This window comes from Meriones unguiculatus, chromosome 7 (assembly GCF_030254825.1).
Source record: "Meriones unguiculatus strain TT.TT164.6M chromosome 7, Bangor_MerUng_6.1, whole genome shotgun sequence".
Taxonomy (NCBI): domain Eukaryota; kingdom Metazoa; phylum Chordata; class Mammalia; order Rodentia; family Muridae; genus Meriones; species Meriones unguiculatus.
In genome coordinates, this window is record NC_083355.1 from 38,265,232 (window position 1) to 38,280,114 (window position 14,883).

At 43.0% G+C, this 14,883-nt stretch overlaps 1 protein-coding gene across 1 annotated transcript; it reads right to left on the bottom strand.

The window, feature by feature from the left end:
* Nucleotides 1-5,160: 5,160 nt before the first annotated feature.
* LOC110564368 (C-C motif chemokine 7-like) lies at nucleotides 5,161-7,008 on the bottom strand. The gene is made up of 3 exons (XM_021661817.2): nucleotides 6,875-7,008; nucleotides 6,058-6,172; nucleotides 5,161-5,701 (listed from the first exon to the last, which is right to left on the bottom strand). Exons 1-3 carry the CDS (start codon nucleotides 6,948-6,950, stop codon nucleotides 5,596-5,598), a joined length of 297 nt encoding a protein of 98 aa, XP_021517492.1. The 5' UTR covers nucleotides 6,951-7,008; the 3' UTR covers nucleotides 5,161-5,595.
* Nucleotides 7,009-14,883: the final 7,875 nt, after the last annotated feature.

Consider the following 14,883-nt stretch of genomic DNA (forward strand, 5'->3'; position numbering starts at 1 on the left):
AACCATTTATGAAAGGGACGCCATTTTCCCAGGGGTCCCAGGTCATGTGTGGTGTGTGTGTGTGGTGTGTTTGTATGTTGTGTGTGGTGTATCTGTGTGTTTGTATGCATGTGTTGTGTGCACTTGTGGGAATACAGATGTCAGAAGTAGGTTTCAGGTGTTCTCCTCTATAACTCCTCACCTATTTCTTTGAGGCAGAATTAGTCTCTCCTTGAGCATAAAGTCCATGTTCTCTCTCCTGTAATTTCCCAATTCTTCTGTCTCCGCACTCATCCCGTCATGAAGCTTAGGGGGCAAGCATTGGTGCCTGACTTGTTATTCCAGTGTTGAGATCCAAACCCAGTCCTCATGACTGCACAAGTGACTTTAACCACGTAGCCATCCCTCTATCCCCAAATGTCTTTATTTAAAATGCTCTCCTTGTTACATAATCTCACACATCTCTTTAGGGGCTATCAATTCCTTTTATATAAAGGTGGGGTACTGAACTGCATGGCAGCTAGATCCCTAGCCCCTTTGGTCACATTAATACTGGCCAGTCCTTCAATAACAATAGTACCATGTTTGCCGGATCTCAACAACACCTGCTTATGGTTGCATTGCAGCCAGATGATGCTCAATCAACTTTCTGCAAAATATTGCTTCAGATTTTGGATGAATAAAAACCACAGCAATCACCTGGAACAGAGAGCCTCTACACTTACTGAGACATAGTTTACAGAACCAGGCACGGATGCAGCTCGCAACACTCCTGCCCGCATCGACCTGCATTACCACTGACCTTCACTCCTCCTGTGACTCTGCTGTGTCTCTGGACTAAGGAATTAAGGAGCACACATGAATGTCTGTTGAGGAGTAAGTTTTTATCAGTCTGTCCTTCCTTCATGTCTCGAAAACAGAACATAGCCATGGTAGCCCATTTTTCTCATTGATGAAGCAATGTAACTGATTAAAAAAACTTCTGGAAAGAAAGGTTTATTTTGGGTCACAGTGTAAAGGCTCAATGCATCATGGTAGCTGAGCAACTGTGGAAGGCATGTGAGGCAACTGGTCACATTGTGTCTGTGCTCACTGAGTAGAGAGAGATGAATACTGGCCTTCATTTCACATTTTTCTTTTTGTTCTGTCCAGAGCCCCAGCCCGTGGCGTGGTACCTCCACATTTAGGGCGAGCCTTCTCATCTCAGTCCCCTCACAGACACGTGCAGAAGTTCGTCTCCTAAGTGGTTCTAGAGCCTGTCAAGCTGACGATTAATGTCAACCACATCACAATCAACCCATCCCTAAGAGAAATGGACCAGTTCCTATGGTCACATAGCACAGTCTTGAATGTGCAGGGTCTCCTGGTGATGGTTGAGCTTCTCTGTCAGATGAGAATTCATATCTACCTGTCCAGTGCCCTGGGTGACAAAAATACAAATCGTGTGTACACGGTATGTTACATCAGGTTTGAGAAGGAAAGCATAGCTGTATCCAGCTCCCTCATTGGCAGGGCTCAGCAGCTATCCTTCCAGCAGATCCTTCATGGCTTGGATCTCCCCTCTGGGAATGCTCTTTTTTTAAAATCTTTGTTTCTGATCACCCTGGTGAGATCCTTCATGTTCTTTCTTTTTAATTTCTGAATAAGGTGTTGAAGAAAACCTGCGCTCAAGCCCCCCAAAGAATCAGCCCCTACTGTTCATATATCTTCATTAAAGCAATGTCAACGTCTCTGCCCAACACTCCCTGTTGGAATCTTTGTTGGTAGCACTTTCATATCTACATTTTGTTTATGTGTCTAAGTGATGTTGATGTTAGTCTGAGAGCTATTCATAGTTTACAAATCTCCATTTGTAGAGGCTTAGGGCGATGAGGCACAGTCTAAACTTTGAGTCCTGTTACCCTTAAGTTCACCACAGTGGGAGGGTGACATATGGGGTGTTTGTAGGGACTTAGGTCTGAAAGTGGCTTACACCATTTGGTCCCTCACTCCGTTAGTCAGCATTCATTCAGAAAGCACTCAGATAAATGCTATCTATCCTGGGGGTGCTCTGCAGCTTTGGGGACCATGTTCATTTTCAATTGGCTGTGGCTTTTACTGGCTCTAAGCTCACGAATGGTTTTATTGATAATTTAATATGATTTTGTCAATAACTTTGGGGGTTTCTCCTCTTGGCACTCAACCAGTTTCTCATCACCCACCTCTTAGTGAGACATTATGCTTGCATAATTAAGCTACATTTTAATCTTATTTTCTCTGTTTCTTCATCCAACTAAAAGGCTTTTCTATGAGAGAGAGAGAGAGACAGAGAGAGAGAGAGAGAGAGAGACAGAGAGAGAGAGAGAGAGAGAGAGAGAGAGAGAGAGGCTTGTATCTACACAGAGATTGCATTTCCTGCAGTATAAATTTTGGATTTTTGGACTTTATTCTCTTGCATTTAGCACAATGACAGCCAGTTCTTTCCTAAATTGTTTTTCTTACAGCGGTAACGTGACAGATGCAGACAGAAGCAGCCATCACACTATCAATACACATTTTTGGAACGTTTCCTGTTGGATCTAAGATTTCTGTAGACAGGACCTGACAGCTTTGGATCATGGGTCTTTCCAACCCGAAGCATCAGCTTGTTCCACCTGCTGTCAGCAGCCTGCTGAATGTTACTTATCACAGTTTTTTATTTAATTTATTTTCCTTTTGGGAGACAGGGTTTTGCTATGTACCCCAAATGCTAATCCTGAACTCACTGTGTAACCCAACTGGCCATGAAGTTACAGCAAACTTCCTGAGTCAGCCTCCTAAATGCTGGATCATAGTTGTGCATCATCATCATCATCCACTGTTTTAGGTTCTAAACGGTGACACGTGGTCATTGCCACTCTCTGTCTGTTAACCAAACGACACCTTTTATATCTAAGCCAGAGACTGTGACCCTTTTCCAGAACCTTAGCCCCCCCCCCCCCCCGATCATTGGTTGATATTGGTTCCAGAGGACAAAACAGAGCAAAGATGACAGAAGGTTCAGATGGCCCATGAGTATGACAGAAAAACTCTCTGGACCAGCTTCAGGGAGGCTGCTCAGCTTTATTTGGAGTGAACAAGAGCTATATATAGGTGCATGGGGTGTGTGTATGTGTGTGGAGAATTCCCAGGGTAGGCGTATGCTATTGGCTGGGATTGGAGGTGGCAGGAATGCTTTACATTCCAAGAATTGCAGATATTTGTTGGGCAGGTTCTAATCAAGAGAAAGGACGTTGAACCTGAATTTTGTCCATGGGCTATGTGACCTCTCTCAAAGGTGGAGGTCCTTATTAGAGACACTCTCCAGATCAATTCAGGCAGAGAGAAAGAAGCCCCTGCTGAGAAAGGGTGTCCTCCTTTCTGTAAAGAGCTCAAAGGGCTTGTGAGAGCTCTCTGGACATGGTAGGCTGGGTCCTTAAATAGTGGGGACTTCCAACCAGAGATTACAGGAGATGCCCTATAATACAGAAAGAGTGAATATAAGAGACTCTCAAAATATTTCCTTTCAATAACCCCTACACCTGTAGGATACCTCCCTAAAAGGCCAAAAAGACATCTTCCCACCCACCACTCCTGATTACTATATTTGGTGGTGGTACTTGGGCATCTGTGATGGATATGCTCATGGATGTGAAAAAAAAAGTGCTCATTTTGTTTTTATTTTTAGTGTCTACATGATTCTGGTGCCAGGTTGAGGGCCATGGTTCTACTACACACTCTTACTTACAGAGACCTGTCAGGTTAGTAACTACCCAAGAATACTAGTGGTATAACTCATCTGTTCTTTGAATCCCATTGACCTTGGCTTCCAGCTATGGATCACCCTCTGTTTCCTGTCATAGTATGGGACTTTTCTGTCATTATTCATGCCTAAAGGAGACAAAGGACCCCAGGCATAGATGAAGACAAAATTTAAGTTCCTAAAATTGGAGAATTAGACTTGTGGTAGATCTCACTAGCTTGGTAGAATGTTTGCCTGGCATGCGGAGTCTTCAACTTGATCCCCAGCACTTCAAAAACTGTATAAGGGCACACACCTGTCCCCAACCTCTGAAGGTAGAGGTTGGAGGGCCAGAATTTAAGATCATTCATTGCTACACATTGAATTTTTGGCCAACCTGGGCTACATGACACTTGACTTAAGAAAAAAAAAAAAACCAAAAACACATTTTGACTGAAACAAACAAACAAACCAAAACAAAACCAAAAACCAGAAAGAAGAAAAGCAAGGAAACAAACAGTAAGCCAGAAAGAAACAAAGAGAATAAAGCCCCCCCTGGGCACGGGGGACTCCTCCTCTCTGAACTGTGCATTCACTGATTTTTCTGCTTAACATTGACCTGTATGACATGTATTCCTTCCTCTCCGGCAGCACTTTCATAGCTGTAAGATGAAGGATGAGACATGAAGATGATAGCATGGGTGATGCTAGTCTGCCTCCTGGTGGCTCTGTTAGGACTGGAAAGGCTGCATTTTGGTGAGTTGAGAGGAGGGCTGACGGGAGGCTGCAGGAGAGGCAGAAAGTTCTGCTAGGTCTGGCTGGAGCACGCATGGTCACTGGTGCATTGTTTGTTTGCTACTAAAATGTCAGCTCTCTCCTGACACCTTATGTTTCTACCTGGGGCATTAATGGAGGCCCAGCTAGAAGGTCCAGGGATCTGTTGAATCTTGTCCTGATTGCACAATCTACAGCTTCCCCACCCTTTCTGACTGGAAGGGACAGAACTGAAGACTTGTGACAGCCAGATGTGGAAGGGAATTGGCGAGGTCATGTTGGTCTGATACCTCCAGTCTCAAAGCCAGAGCCGTTTTAAATATTCTGGGCTGGAAGGGTTGGAGGACTGTGGGGAGACCAGACATATAGGGTTCTGGTGCAATAAGAGATTGCGTGAAAAGCCACAGCTTTGGGTACCGAAATGACAGCTGTCAGAGGCAAAACTGTGGACTTGGCTTTTTCTTGCTCCAGCCTGTCCTGCTTTCCCAACTAAGCTTAGCCCAAGCTAAAGACACAGGGTTACCACGTCTGACCCCCTTGCCTCCCTCCACACTCATGGCCTGCTCATTTACTTCCCCCTCCCTCTGTACCCATGGCCTGCTTCTTGCCACTCTGTTTACCCCTTCAGTTTTTTTTCATTCCTTTAAAAGACAACATCAAAGATTGGCTTTTGTGAAAAAATATATTTTATATAAAAACTCAGTAGTCATACACATAACATCCCACAGTATCATAAATTATGATTTTTATACTAAAAGTATTTAAATAAAATCTTTGCACTGATTTTTGCATATCCCCTTCATAATACAGGAACAAAGTAAATGGAGGAAGCTTTCTACAGACAGAACAACATTAAAGAGACACGAAGTGTCGAGGGCTTTACATTCAAATCACACAAAAGTACATGGAAAATTAAATAAAAATATTAATAACTTAAAGATCATTCCTTAAGCACAATCCTTTCACATTCCTACAGACAGCTCCTCTCCCTTAGAAATATAATCAACCTATCTCGGCAAAGTTCTCAGAAAGGGAAAGGATGCACATTTGTTTGTTTGTTTGATTCTTGGCTTCTAGGTTGGCTTCTGTTCAGGCACACATCTTCAAGGGTTTGGAGTTTGGGATTTCTTGTCTAAGTATTTCATGGCCTTCTGGACCCAATCCTGCTGGGCTTCAGTACAGACTTCCATGCCCTTCTTTGTCCTGAAGCTGAAAGAAGAGTGCTCGGTTAGAGAGTACGTAACTTATTTTGTGAGTTCCTGTCTGGTGCAGTACCCCAGGTTGGTGAAATTGCCCCAGGGATGGAGGAGGAAGAAGGTAAAACAAAGGATGGGCCTAAGGGGAAGATGTAGTCCTCACTGGCCAAAGATAAGACTGCTTGGTTCTTAGATGGAGAGGGAAGCTCTGAACTGGTGGCTCTGAAGAGTGGTGGGCTTCAGTTTTCCCATGGAAGGTTGTGTGAGTTTGCGTTAGAGATAGTCTCCTGCATTGAGTGTGTAGTTCTGTTTACTGCCTCGGGGAATGGCCTTAGTGCTGAGGGGCAAAGGCAGGGGGTATGGACTCACATAACAGCCTCCCAGGGACAGCGACTACTGGTGATCTTTATGTAGCTCTTGAGGTTCTTCATGGGGAGCTTTTGTTTCTTGGCTACATAGCAGCATGTGGGCTGAACGATCCCATCTACAATGAAAGAACAAGAAAAGGTTCTTTGTGGTAGAATCTGGGTCTTTCGTTTATGGTTAATGGAATGATAGGAAGCCATCAAGAGGGAAGAAAAAGTGAAAACAGAAGTTGCCCACCTCTGGTTTCATGTCTCTTCCCCTTTAAGATGTTCCAAAACTCTTTTCTCACTGGTATGGGTTTTATGCCAGTCAACAGGGGCAAGAAAAGCTGACAACTCTGGGTATCACATTAATAACTCAGTTCTTTAGGGTAAAGAGCCACTAGTGACGAGTCCCCTCTTTGGATCAGAAAACAACACGGTGTTTAGCTGTGAGTCTCTTGTAGACACAGCCTCTACAGAACCGCTGTCTCTGGAAGCTGGGCTGTTGATGCACGCACTAGACTCTGGAGCTCTTTCCCCTTGCTCTTCTACCTGAGAGTACACCCAACTCCAGGTCCATCTGTGATGACTCAAGGCCTCATCGCTGCAGAAGCAGCTGGAGCAGGAGCTATCTTGTTTCCACAAATGAGTCCTGAAGGGATCAGATTCAAGTTCAGGCTCTGTCACTTAGACTGCCTTCTTGTCCTTCTTTCCATTGCCTTTCTTAGGCAAAACCAGTAAGGTGAGACTAAGAGTAAACCTCATTCTGTAATGGCCCGTGAGAACCCAGAGAGAAAGGCCAGCATACTCTAGGGAGAAGAAGGCTGGGTCAGTCTTACCTGGTTGGGCCCATATGTGGATGCTGAAGGTAGCAGCTGTGAGCAGGAGACAGAGAAGAATGGCAGAGACCTGCATAGTGGAGAAAAGGAGAGCTGACGTCGGTGAGATTTGGAAGACTCTGTGCTGGCCTTGCCTCTCTGTTCTTCTGGCAGCTCTACCTCCTCTTTTATAGGCAGCAGAATGGGAGGGATCTTCCTTCGGAATGAATCACAGGAGGGTTTAATTTGAGGCTGGCTTATTTCCATTTAATACCCGGAATAGAAAATGAAGTGGTAGCTCTAACTAGTTAGAATGGTGTATTGTGAACTCCGGCTGTTCCTACTAGCTCAGCTCTTATTGAAGGGAAATACATTCTGAAGAATGAAGAAGGAAACAGAGATGGCAAAGTCAAAGGATTCCTACTTCAAGCAACAACCTTAGGACTCTCAAGTCCAGAAACAAGCACCAAAACTTTGGCTGGTTTTTAAAAATGCACCCAATAACTGACAGTCCCGGTAGCTTTTCAAATCTCAGAGGAGAGGAGAGTAATATAAAGTTGACAACAACAACAACAACAAAATCATTTCTGAAACCCTGTGTCTAATAGAGTTTTTAATTACTATGTAACAAAATATCTGAAACTGATGACTTTGAACAAAACAACTCATTATTTGGGTTTCAGATAGGAAGGTTGGCTGGCCTCTAGAGTTGGGTAGTACTTGCTTAGGGTCTTTCCCATTGTTTTAGGTACTAGATCATTTGAGGATCATCCCAACATCTTCACTCCAAGCCTGGTGTCTAGAAGAACTTAAATAGTTGTATTTTGGATATTGTTCTTTGGCGTCCTCCCTCTCCCTGTTTCTCTGTATCTCATGGTGAAGGCCCTATATTTTACATGATGCCTTAGAGTCTCCAGGAGCATGGATGACAGCTCTTAGCAACTGAGTGTAAAAGGAACCTTCAGCCATGGTTTCATTTTTTTAATTTTTATTTTTTTATATTAATTAGCTTATTTACTTTGTATCCCAGCTGTAGCCCCCTCCCTCAATCCCTCCCAATCCCACTCTCCCTCCCTTATCTCCTCCCTGCCCCTCTCTAAATCCACTGATAGGGGAGGTCCTCCTCCCCATCCATCTGATCTTAGTTTATCAGCCATGTTTTTAAACCAGTGTATAGAACCAAGTCTCAATAGCAGAGAGAGTATTTAGCAAAAGGACTGACTTCCATTCCCGGAAACACTATCTGGAGGAGTTAGAGACTGACACAGCACATAGGGATCTTGGAATCTTGTGGTTTTCAAAATATCTGATTAACTATGAAAATATCTTTTCTAAGTAATAGAATACAGAGAAGTCAAGCTGAGTGTAGCGTCATATCTCTTCAGTCTCAGCCCTCAGCATGTGAGAGGCTAGTGCAGGAGTACGGTGAGCTTGGGGCCAATCTACATTCCATAGTGAGACATCATGTCAAAAACTATGCTCTGGGGAACTTGTTATGCCTGAGCATGACAAGTGTTCATAACGGAGACGCAAACTTAAACATTAAAAAAGCAGCATTGTAACAATCCAACCTTTGGATTAAGAGAACACATTCACTGATGGCATCTCTGACAACTGGTTGGGGATTATCATCCAGATAATTTAAAGAACTCCCACAACTCTGTAGCAAAAACAAAGCAAAACAAAACAAAAACTGAATTGAAACTGGTCAAAGAGTATCAACTGATGTTCCTTAAGGATGATAAACAGCAAACATAAAAAAGACAAACAAAAAAGCAAAACAAAATATCCACATTGCTAACCATTAGAGGCTTGTGTGGGGCCCTGAGTTCAACGTCAAGTCCCTGTATATAAATAAATAAGAGCAAAAAGGAAAATTCAAATCAAACCCATCAATGCGGTATCATCATTTCACCCCCTTATGTTACTTTCGCCAAAATCTCAAAGTAAGAACTGGTGCTTATAAGCTCGGTAGCAGAGTGTTTGTCTAGCACCTACAAGGCTCTGGGTTCCAATCTTAGCACTATAAAAAAAAAATTAGCAGGCAAAGAAGGAAACTGGGACTTGTTTAGTGAGTATGTACTTTGTGTTTTAAAAGGTGAATTTGGCCTACGGTTGTGTTGTTCAATGATGTTAGGTAAGTCAACATTAATTCTATAAACTATGCTTAAAGATGGAAATATGGTGAATTTTGTGGTTTGTGATTTTGCCACTATTATAAAAGTTTAAGAGAGAATGAAATCTTTAAAATACAAATTTTATAGTTTTCAGTGAAAACTGGTGATTGCTCAAAAAAAAAAAAGACTCATTTGTCTGGTCCTGACTCACTGAATGCAACAGGGACTATGGACAAGACACACTAGATACTTAATAGGAAAGCAAAACTTAGAGAAACTCAAGCACTGGGGCTGTGGAGGGGGCTCAGTTGGAAAAACACTTCCCATGTAAACATGAGGACCCAAGTTTGATCCCCAAGAGCAAAGTGGTACACACCTGTAACCCCAGTGTTAGGGAGGCAGGGACAGGACTATTTCTGGGGTGCTGTGGCCAGCCAGCCTGATCTAATGAGTGAGTGTGCATTCAATGAGAGATCTTGTTCCAAAGAAAATGTGGACAGTGCTTAAGGAACAATATCTGGATCTCTGGCCCCCACACAGAGGAGCCCAGCAGTGGGAGATGGCATTCAGCAGTTCTTGTACTTCTAGATAGGCACCAGGAAAGATGCTCCTGGAATAGGATGGGCATCCTTGATCATGACTTCAAGATGCATCATCTATAGGCTTTTGGCTTGTCCATTTTCACCCAGTGGCTACATTGAGGCTGGAGATAGGTGGATATGCTTATCTTAAGTAGTCATCACTTCTGTTTGCTGGCTCACAGAAGCCTGAAGCTGGCTTATAGCTGGTACAGACCCTGGACTTCTGATTATCCATGATTCCTTCAAAACAAAACACCTATTGTTGCTGTTCTGGTCTACTGATATAGACATGTCACATTTCTCCTTATGTGTGTTTCTGACTGGCTTCCTTGCTTCATCTACACCTGATCCACAACTTTTAAAGCAAAACTCCCAGGTTTAAATGGGAACTCCACATTTCTAACCAATTCCCTTCTTTAAACAACTTTATTCAAGTGAGAGTCTTTACAGATGCTTTATTGTTCAACACTTAAAAAAAATTCATCCCCATGCCTTTATACCCAAATGATTTCCAGTAGAGTTTTGGAGGGCACGAGCTCTAGAAAAGATGGTCTACAACAAATGGTACTGGGAAAGCCAGAAACCTACATTCAGAAAACTAAGAGTAAACCCCAGATCTCATGGTACGTGAAAGTCAACTAAAATGGGTTAGAGATGTAAAATGTGAGGCCTGAAGTCATGAAGTGACTAGAAGAAAACATACAGGAGATTCTTTATGAAGTGGGAAAAAGCACAGAGTTTACGACTAAGGCCCCAAAGCATAGGGAACAAAAGCAAAAATCAGCCAATTATATTTTATCAAACAAAAGGCACCAGAAAACAAGCAATCAGCAGGGTTAACAAATTAACCCATAGAAGGGAAGAAAATATCACAACTGACAAAGAGTTAATAACAAGAATGTATAAGAAACTCAGTCAACTTTGTAGTGATGAACAAAACAAAACGAACAAACAAAAGAGAAAGAACTCTCATAAATAAGCTAATCAGAAATGGTCCATAAGAGCCATATGTGGTGGCCCATGCTTGTAATCTCAGAACTTGGGAGGTGGAGGAAGGAGGATCAGGAGTTGAAAGCCATCTTTGCCTTCATAATATATTTAGAATCAGCCTGGACTTCATGAAACTACATCTCATCTTCATACCATCACCAAAAGTATAAACAGTATATCTCAAAAGCCACTTCCTACATGAAGGCATAGGCAAATAAAGTAATACTCAACTCTACTGAACAGAACAGAATGCAGAACTACCTGGGAGAAGGGCTTGTGTGTGCCTGGGGGAATGCGCTTGACTGTGTTTACGCTGACTGACTTGTCCACTGTGGGAGGCACCATTCCCTAGCTGGGATCTTGGGCTGTATGAGTAGAGACAGGGAGACCATCAGCAGCCTGCGTTTGTCACTCTGATTTCCTGTTTTGGATGGGGTGTGGTAAACTGCTTCAAGTTCTTGCTGCCTTGATTTCCCTGCCATGATGAAACTAAGAACCCCTTTCTCTTAAAATAAGAGTATTTTTTTTTCCACAGGAACACAAAAAGAAATGAAGACATCAGGGAAAGAGAAATCAAAACCATAGTGGAACACCACCTTGCTCCAGGCAGAAGGGCTATTGTGAAAAAAAAATAATAATGCTGGTATAGATGTGGAGGAAAGGGGCCCCTTGAAACTGTTAATGGAAATGTAAATCAGTGCAGTCATTGTCAGGAATAGTATGGAAGTTCCTCAAAAATATAAAAAAACTAGAATTGGCATGTGATCTAGCAATCTCATTCCTGGGCATGCAGCCAAAGGAATAGGAATCAGTACGTCAAGAGACATCTGCACTGCATGCTTTTCCCAATACTGTCCACAACAGCTAAGAGATGGAAACAGCTAAGTGTTAGGTAATAAGTAAATGAGTGGACTAGCTGACACCAAAGGATGGAAGCCTGTCACTTTTGGCAACATGGTTGAAACCAGATGGGTTTACGTGAAATAATCCAGACGCAGGAAAACCAGGTGATCACATGTGATCTTCCTCATGTGAGAACCATGAAGGTTGGCCTCATGAAAGTTGAGAATAGAATGGTAGTTACAGAAGACGGGGTGAGGCAGGGATGGGCAGACTGAATGAAGTCAATGAACAGACACCAAGTTACAGTTAGATTGGAAAAAGGAGTTCTGGGGATTGTATAATATGCTAATAATTTATAATTAATTAATTCTGTGTATATTTAAAAGGCCAGAAGAAAGGACTCTAAGTGTTTCCACTTTAAAGATGATAATTATTTCAGAATATATGTATGAGTGTATGTTTACTCTTATTTGAACATTTCACAACATATACATGCACCAAAACATCACATGAAAGACTGGAGTAACGGTTCAGTGGGCAAAAGTATTTATTTTATATATTAGAAAACTAATGTCTATCCTCGGAATCATATAAAAAGTAGGATGCAGCAGTACTCATTGGCCATCTGGGCATTCCTGTGGTGAGGTAGAAAGTGGAGGCAGAAGAGTCACCCAGAAGCTCCTGTGTTAACTAGCGTAGAGTGCACACTACAGAAACCAGAGAGATACTTCCTCAACAAGGTAGAAGAGAGAAACAGCTCTCAAAAGTTGTCCTCTGGCCACCATACATGCTCTGTGGCTCTCATGTACCTGTACACACACACACACACACACACACACACACACACACAAACACTCACACACTGTGATGATGGTGATGATGTCATAAATATATGTGATTTTTTTTCCTGCATTGGTTATAATTTCTTAAAAACTTTAGGCATTCGTGTCAGAGCTTGATTTGGAGCACCAGCTATGCCACCTGATTCCATAATATGCTGAATTTCTTTCCTGAATTCTTATTCCTTTCACTTTTAATTGGAAGTTGATCAAGTTCAGATCAGAATAAAAGACACCATGAAAGCCCATGCTAGAGGCTTCAGCAACTGCTGAGAGTCCCTTAGCCTGCCTAACAAGACCAAGAAGCATATGTCCCAAACCCTATGTACCACCAAGGGTCTTCTGAGACACCCCTAAAACCTACCAATGGGAAGGAGAGCTTCCCCCATTTCAACACCCCAGCGCAGAAGCTTTTGGAAAGTTGTTTACTTAAGGGGTGTTTTTTTTTTTTTAATTTACATTTAGTGGCTGGAGGAATGGCTCCATGGCTAAGAGGACCACTGCTCTTTAAGAGGACCTAACTTTGGTTCCCAGCACTTATGTCAGATGGCTTACAACTGCTTGTGACTCCAGCTCCAGGGGGATCCAAGGCCCATGGACACCTCAGATGTTTGCATCAATGTAAACAAACCCACATGCAGACAAACACACACACAATTTAAAATGAAATTAGATTTAAAACTCTATCTGTTTGTTTGTTTACTTGAGTGTCCTCACACACATGTGCCATGGCTTATGACTGGAAGTCAGAGGACAACTTGCAAGAGTCGGTTCTCTCTTTCTACCATATGGGTCTCAGGTATTGAATTCAGGTTGTGAGTCCTGGTGGCAAAGTGCCTTTATCTGTTGAGCCATCTGGCTGGCCCATGTGCTCCCATTTTATAAGGGACTCGGGAGTATTAGCACAATGTATTATCTAGGGTTCTCTCCATGTGTATATTATATATTAGTTATATATCCACTCACATATATATATATGTGTGTGTGTGTGTGTGTGTGTGTGTGTGTATACACATAGTGTGTGTATAATTATAAAAGAGAATTGATTACACTGGGTTTCATAACTGTCAGCTGAGTAATTCCCCAATGAGCATCTGCACACTGGAAAGCCAACAATCCAGGAGCTATTCAGTTCATGAAGCTGGACACCCTGGACAAAACAGAGGCCAATGATGCAGCTTCAGTCTGAGGCTGAAGGCCTGCCAGCTCCATGGATAATCGGTGCAGTGAGCCTGTGTCAAAGGCTGGAGAAGGTGGAGTCTGAGACCCACTGGGGTGGAGTTTGTTCATGCTCTTTGCTCCCCCTGCTTTTACTTCTCTTCTGGACTGTCTGGAGCCCTGGCTGGTTGGCTGCTGCCGCCATCTTTTGGGAGGGTCTCTGCTGGCTGCTGTTCCATGTTCCAACCATCTATGCACTTTCATAGGCACAACCTGCAGTGTTTTTCACTAATCTCCTAAATATCACTCGGACATGCCACATAGACAATGAAGATAAGTCATCATGTGCGGGCCGCTTAGAAAGCACCTGTGGTACAGAGTAAGGCCTTTACCTACACAGTCCTAGACAAAAGGTGACACCCACAAGTTTATTTGGCCATCTTCTCAGCAAACCAGACAAAACTTCCAAAGTCTGTGCCCAACTACTTTGCCTGGTCTCTCCGCTTGCAGTCTGAAGGGCAGCTGAGTTTTCTAAGTGCCGGTACATGAACCTAAAACCTGGAGCCTGTGTGGGTACTACCTGACTTTGCAAAGGGGTTTGTGGATATACCTTATATGAAGACCCTGAGATAGGAGATCTCAGACTGTGAAGACATGCTCAGGACAATCACAAAGGTCCCCTGAACATAAAGCAGGAAGGCCAGAGTTAGAGAGAAAAAAAAAAAAAAAAAACAAAAACATGACATGACATGACTGGGTTTGAAGGTGCATGCCTATAACCCTAGCACTGTAGAGCCTGAGGCAGGAGGATTGCTGTGAGTTCAGAGCTAACCTGTGCTACATGGTAGGTTCAAGGCTACAGTGTGAAGCCCTATCTCAAAAAGCCAAAAACAAACAAGCAAATGAAAATGTGGTTAGAGAAGTAGAGAATACGCAAACAGAAGGTGGAAAGAGGGAAGAAAGAGGAGACAGAGAAAGAGAGGAGGTGGAATATAGAAGTGGTCCCTAGACGTTGGAAAAGGCAAGTCCTTTAAGGGACTGTAGCTAGACTGACCCAGTGTAGACTTGCAGCCTTAACAATCCAACTGTACGCTAATGCATTTGGTAGTTTTAAGCCATTAGGTTTATGCTGATTTGTTAGCAACAATCAGAGACTAAAACAGAGTGTGGTACCTGGGGCAGGGTGCTGTTGTAATAAATCATAGAAATGGCTTTAGAATTGGGCAATAAACAGAGGCCAAATTCCTGAGAGTGATGGGAAAGGATGAGGCATGCTGGAATAAAGTGCTGGCAGTGATGGGAAAACGAATGTATCCTCCTGGGCTCCCTAAGCATTGCTAGTGCTTTGTGCTGTTTCATTGTGTTGCAAGGACCGAGGAACCCAGGCCTGTTTCAAGAAAAAGAAACCTAGTCCACATTTACAAGAATGAGCAATTGGGACTCGCAGTCTCAGTGGGAGCAGGCTGTCTGCAGGCTTAAGTACATGTATCACCCTCCCCTTT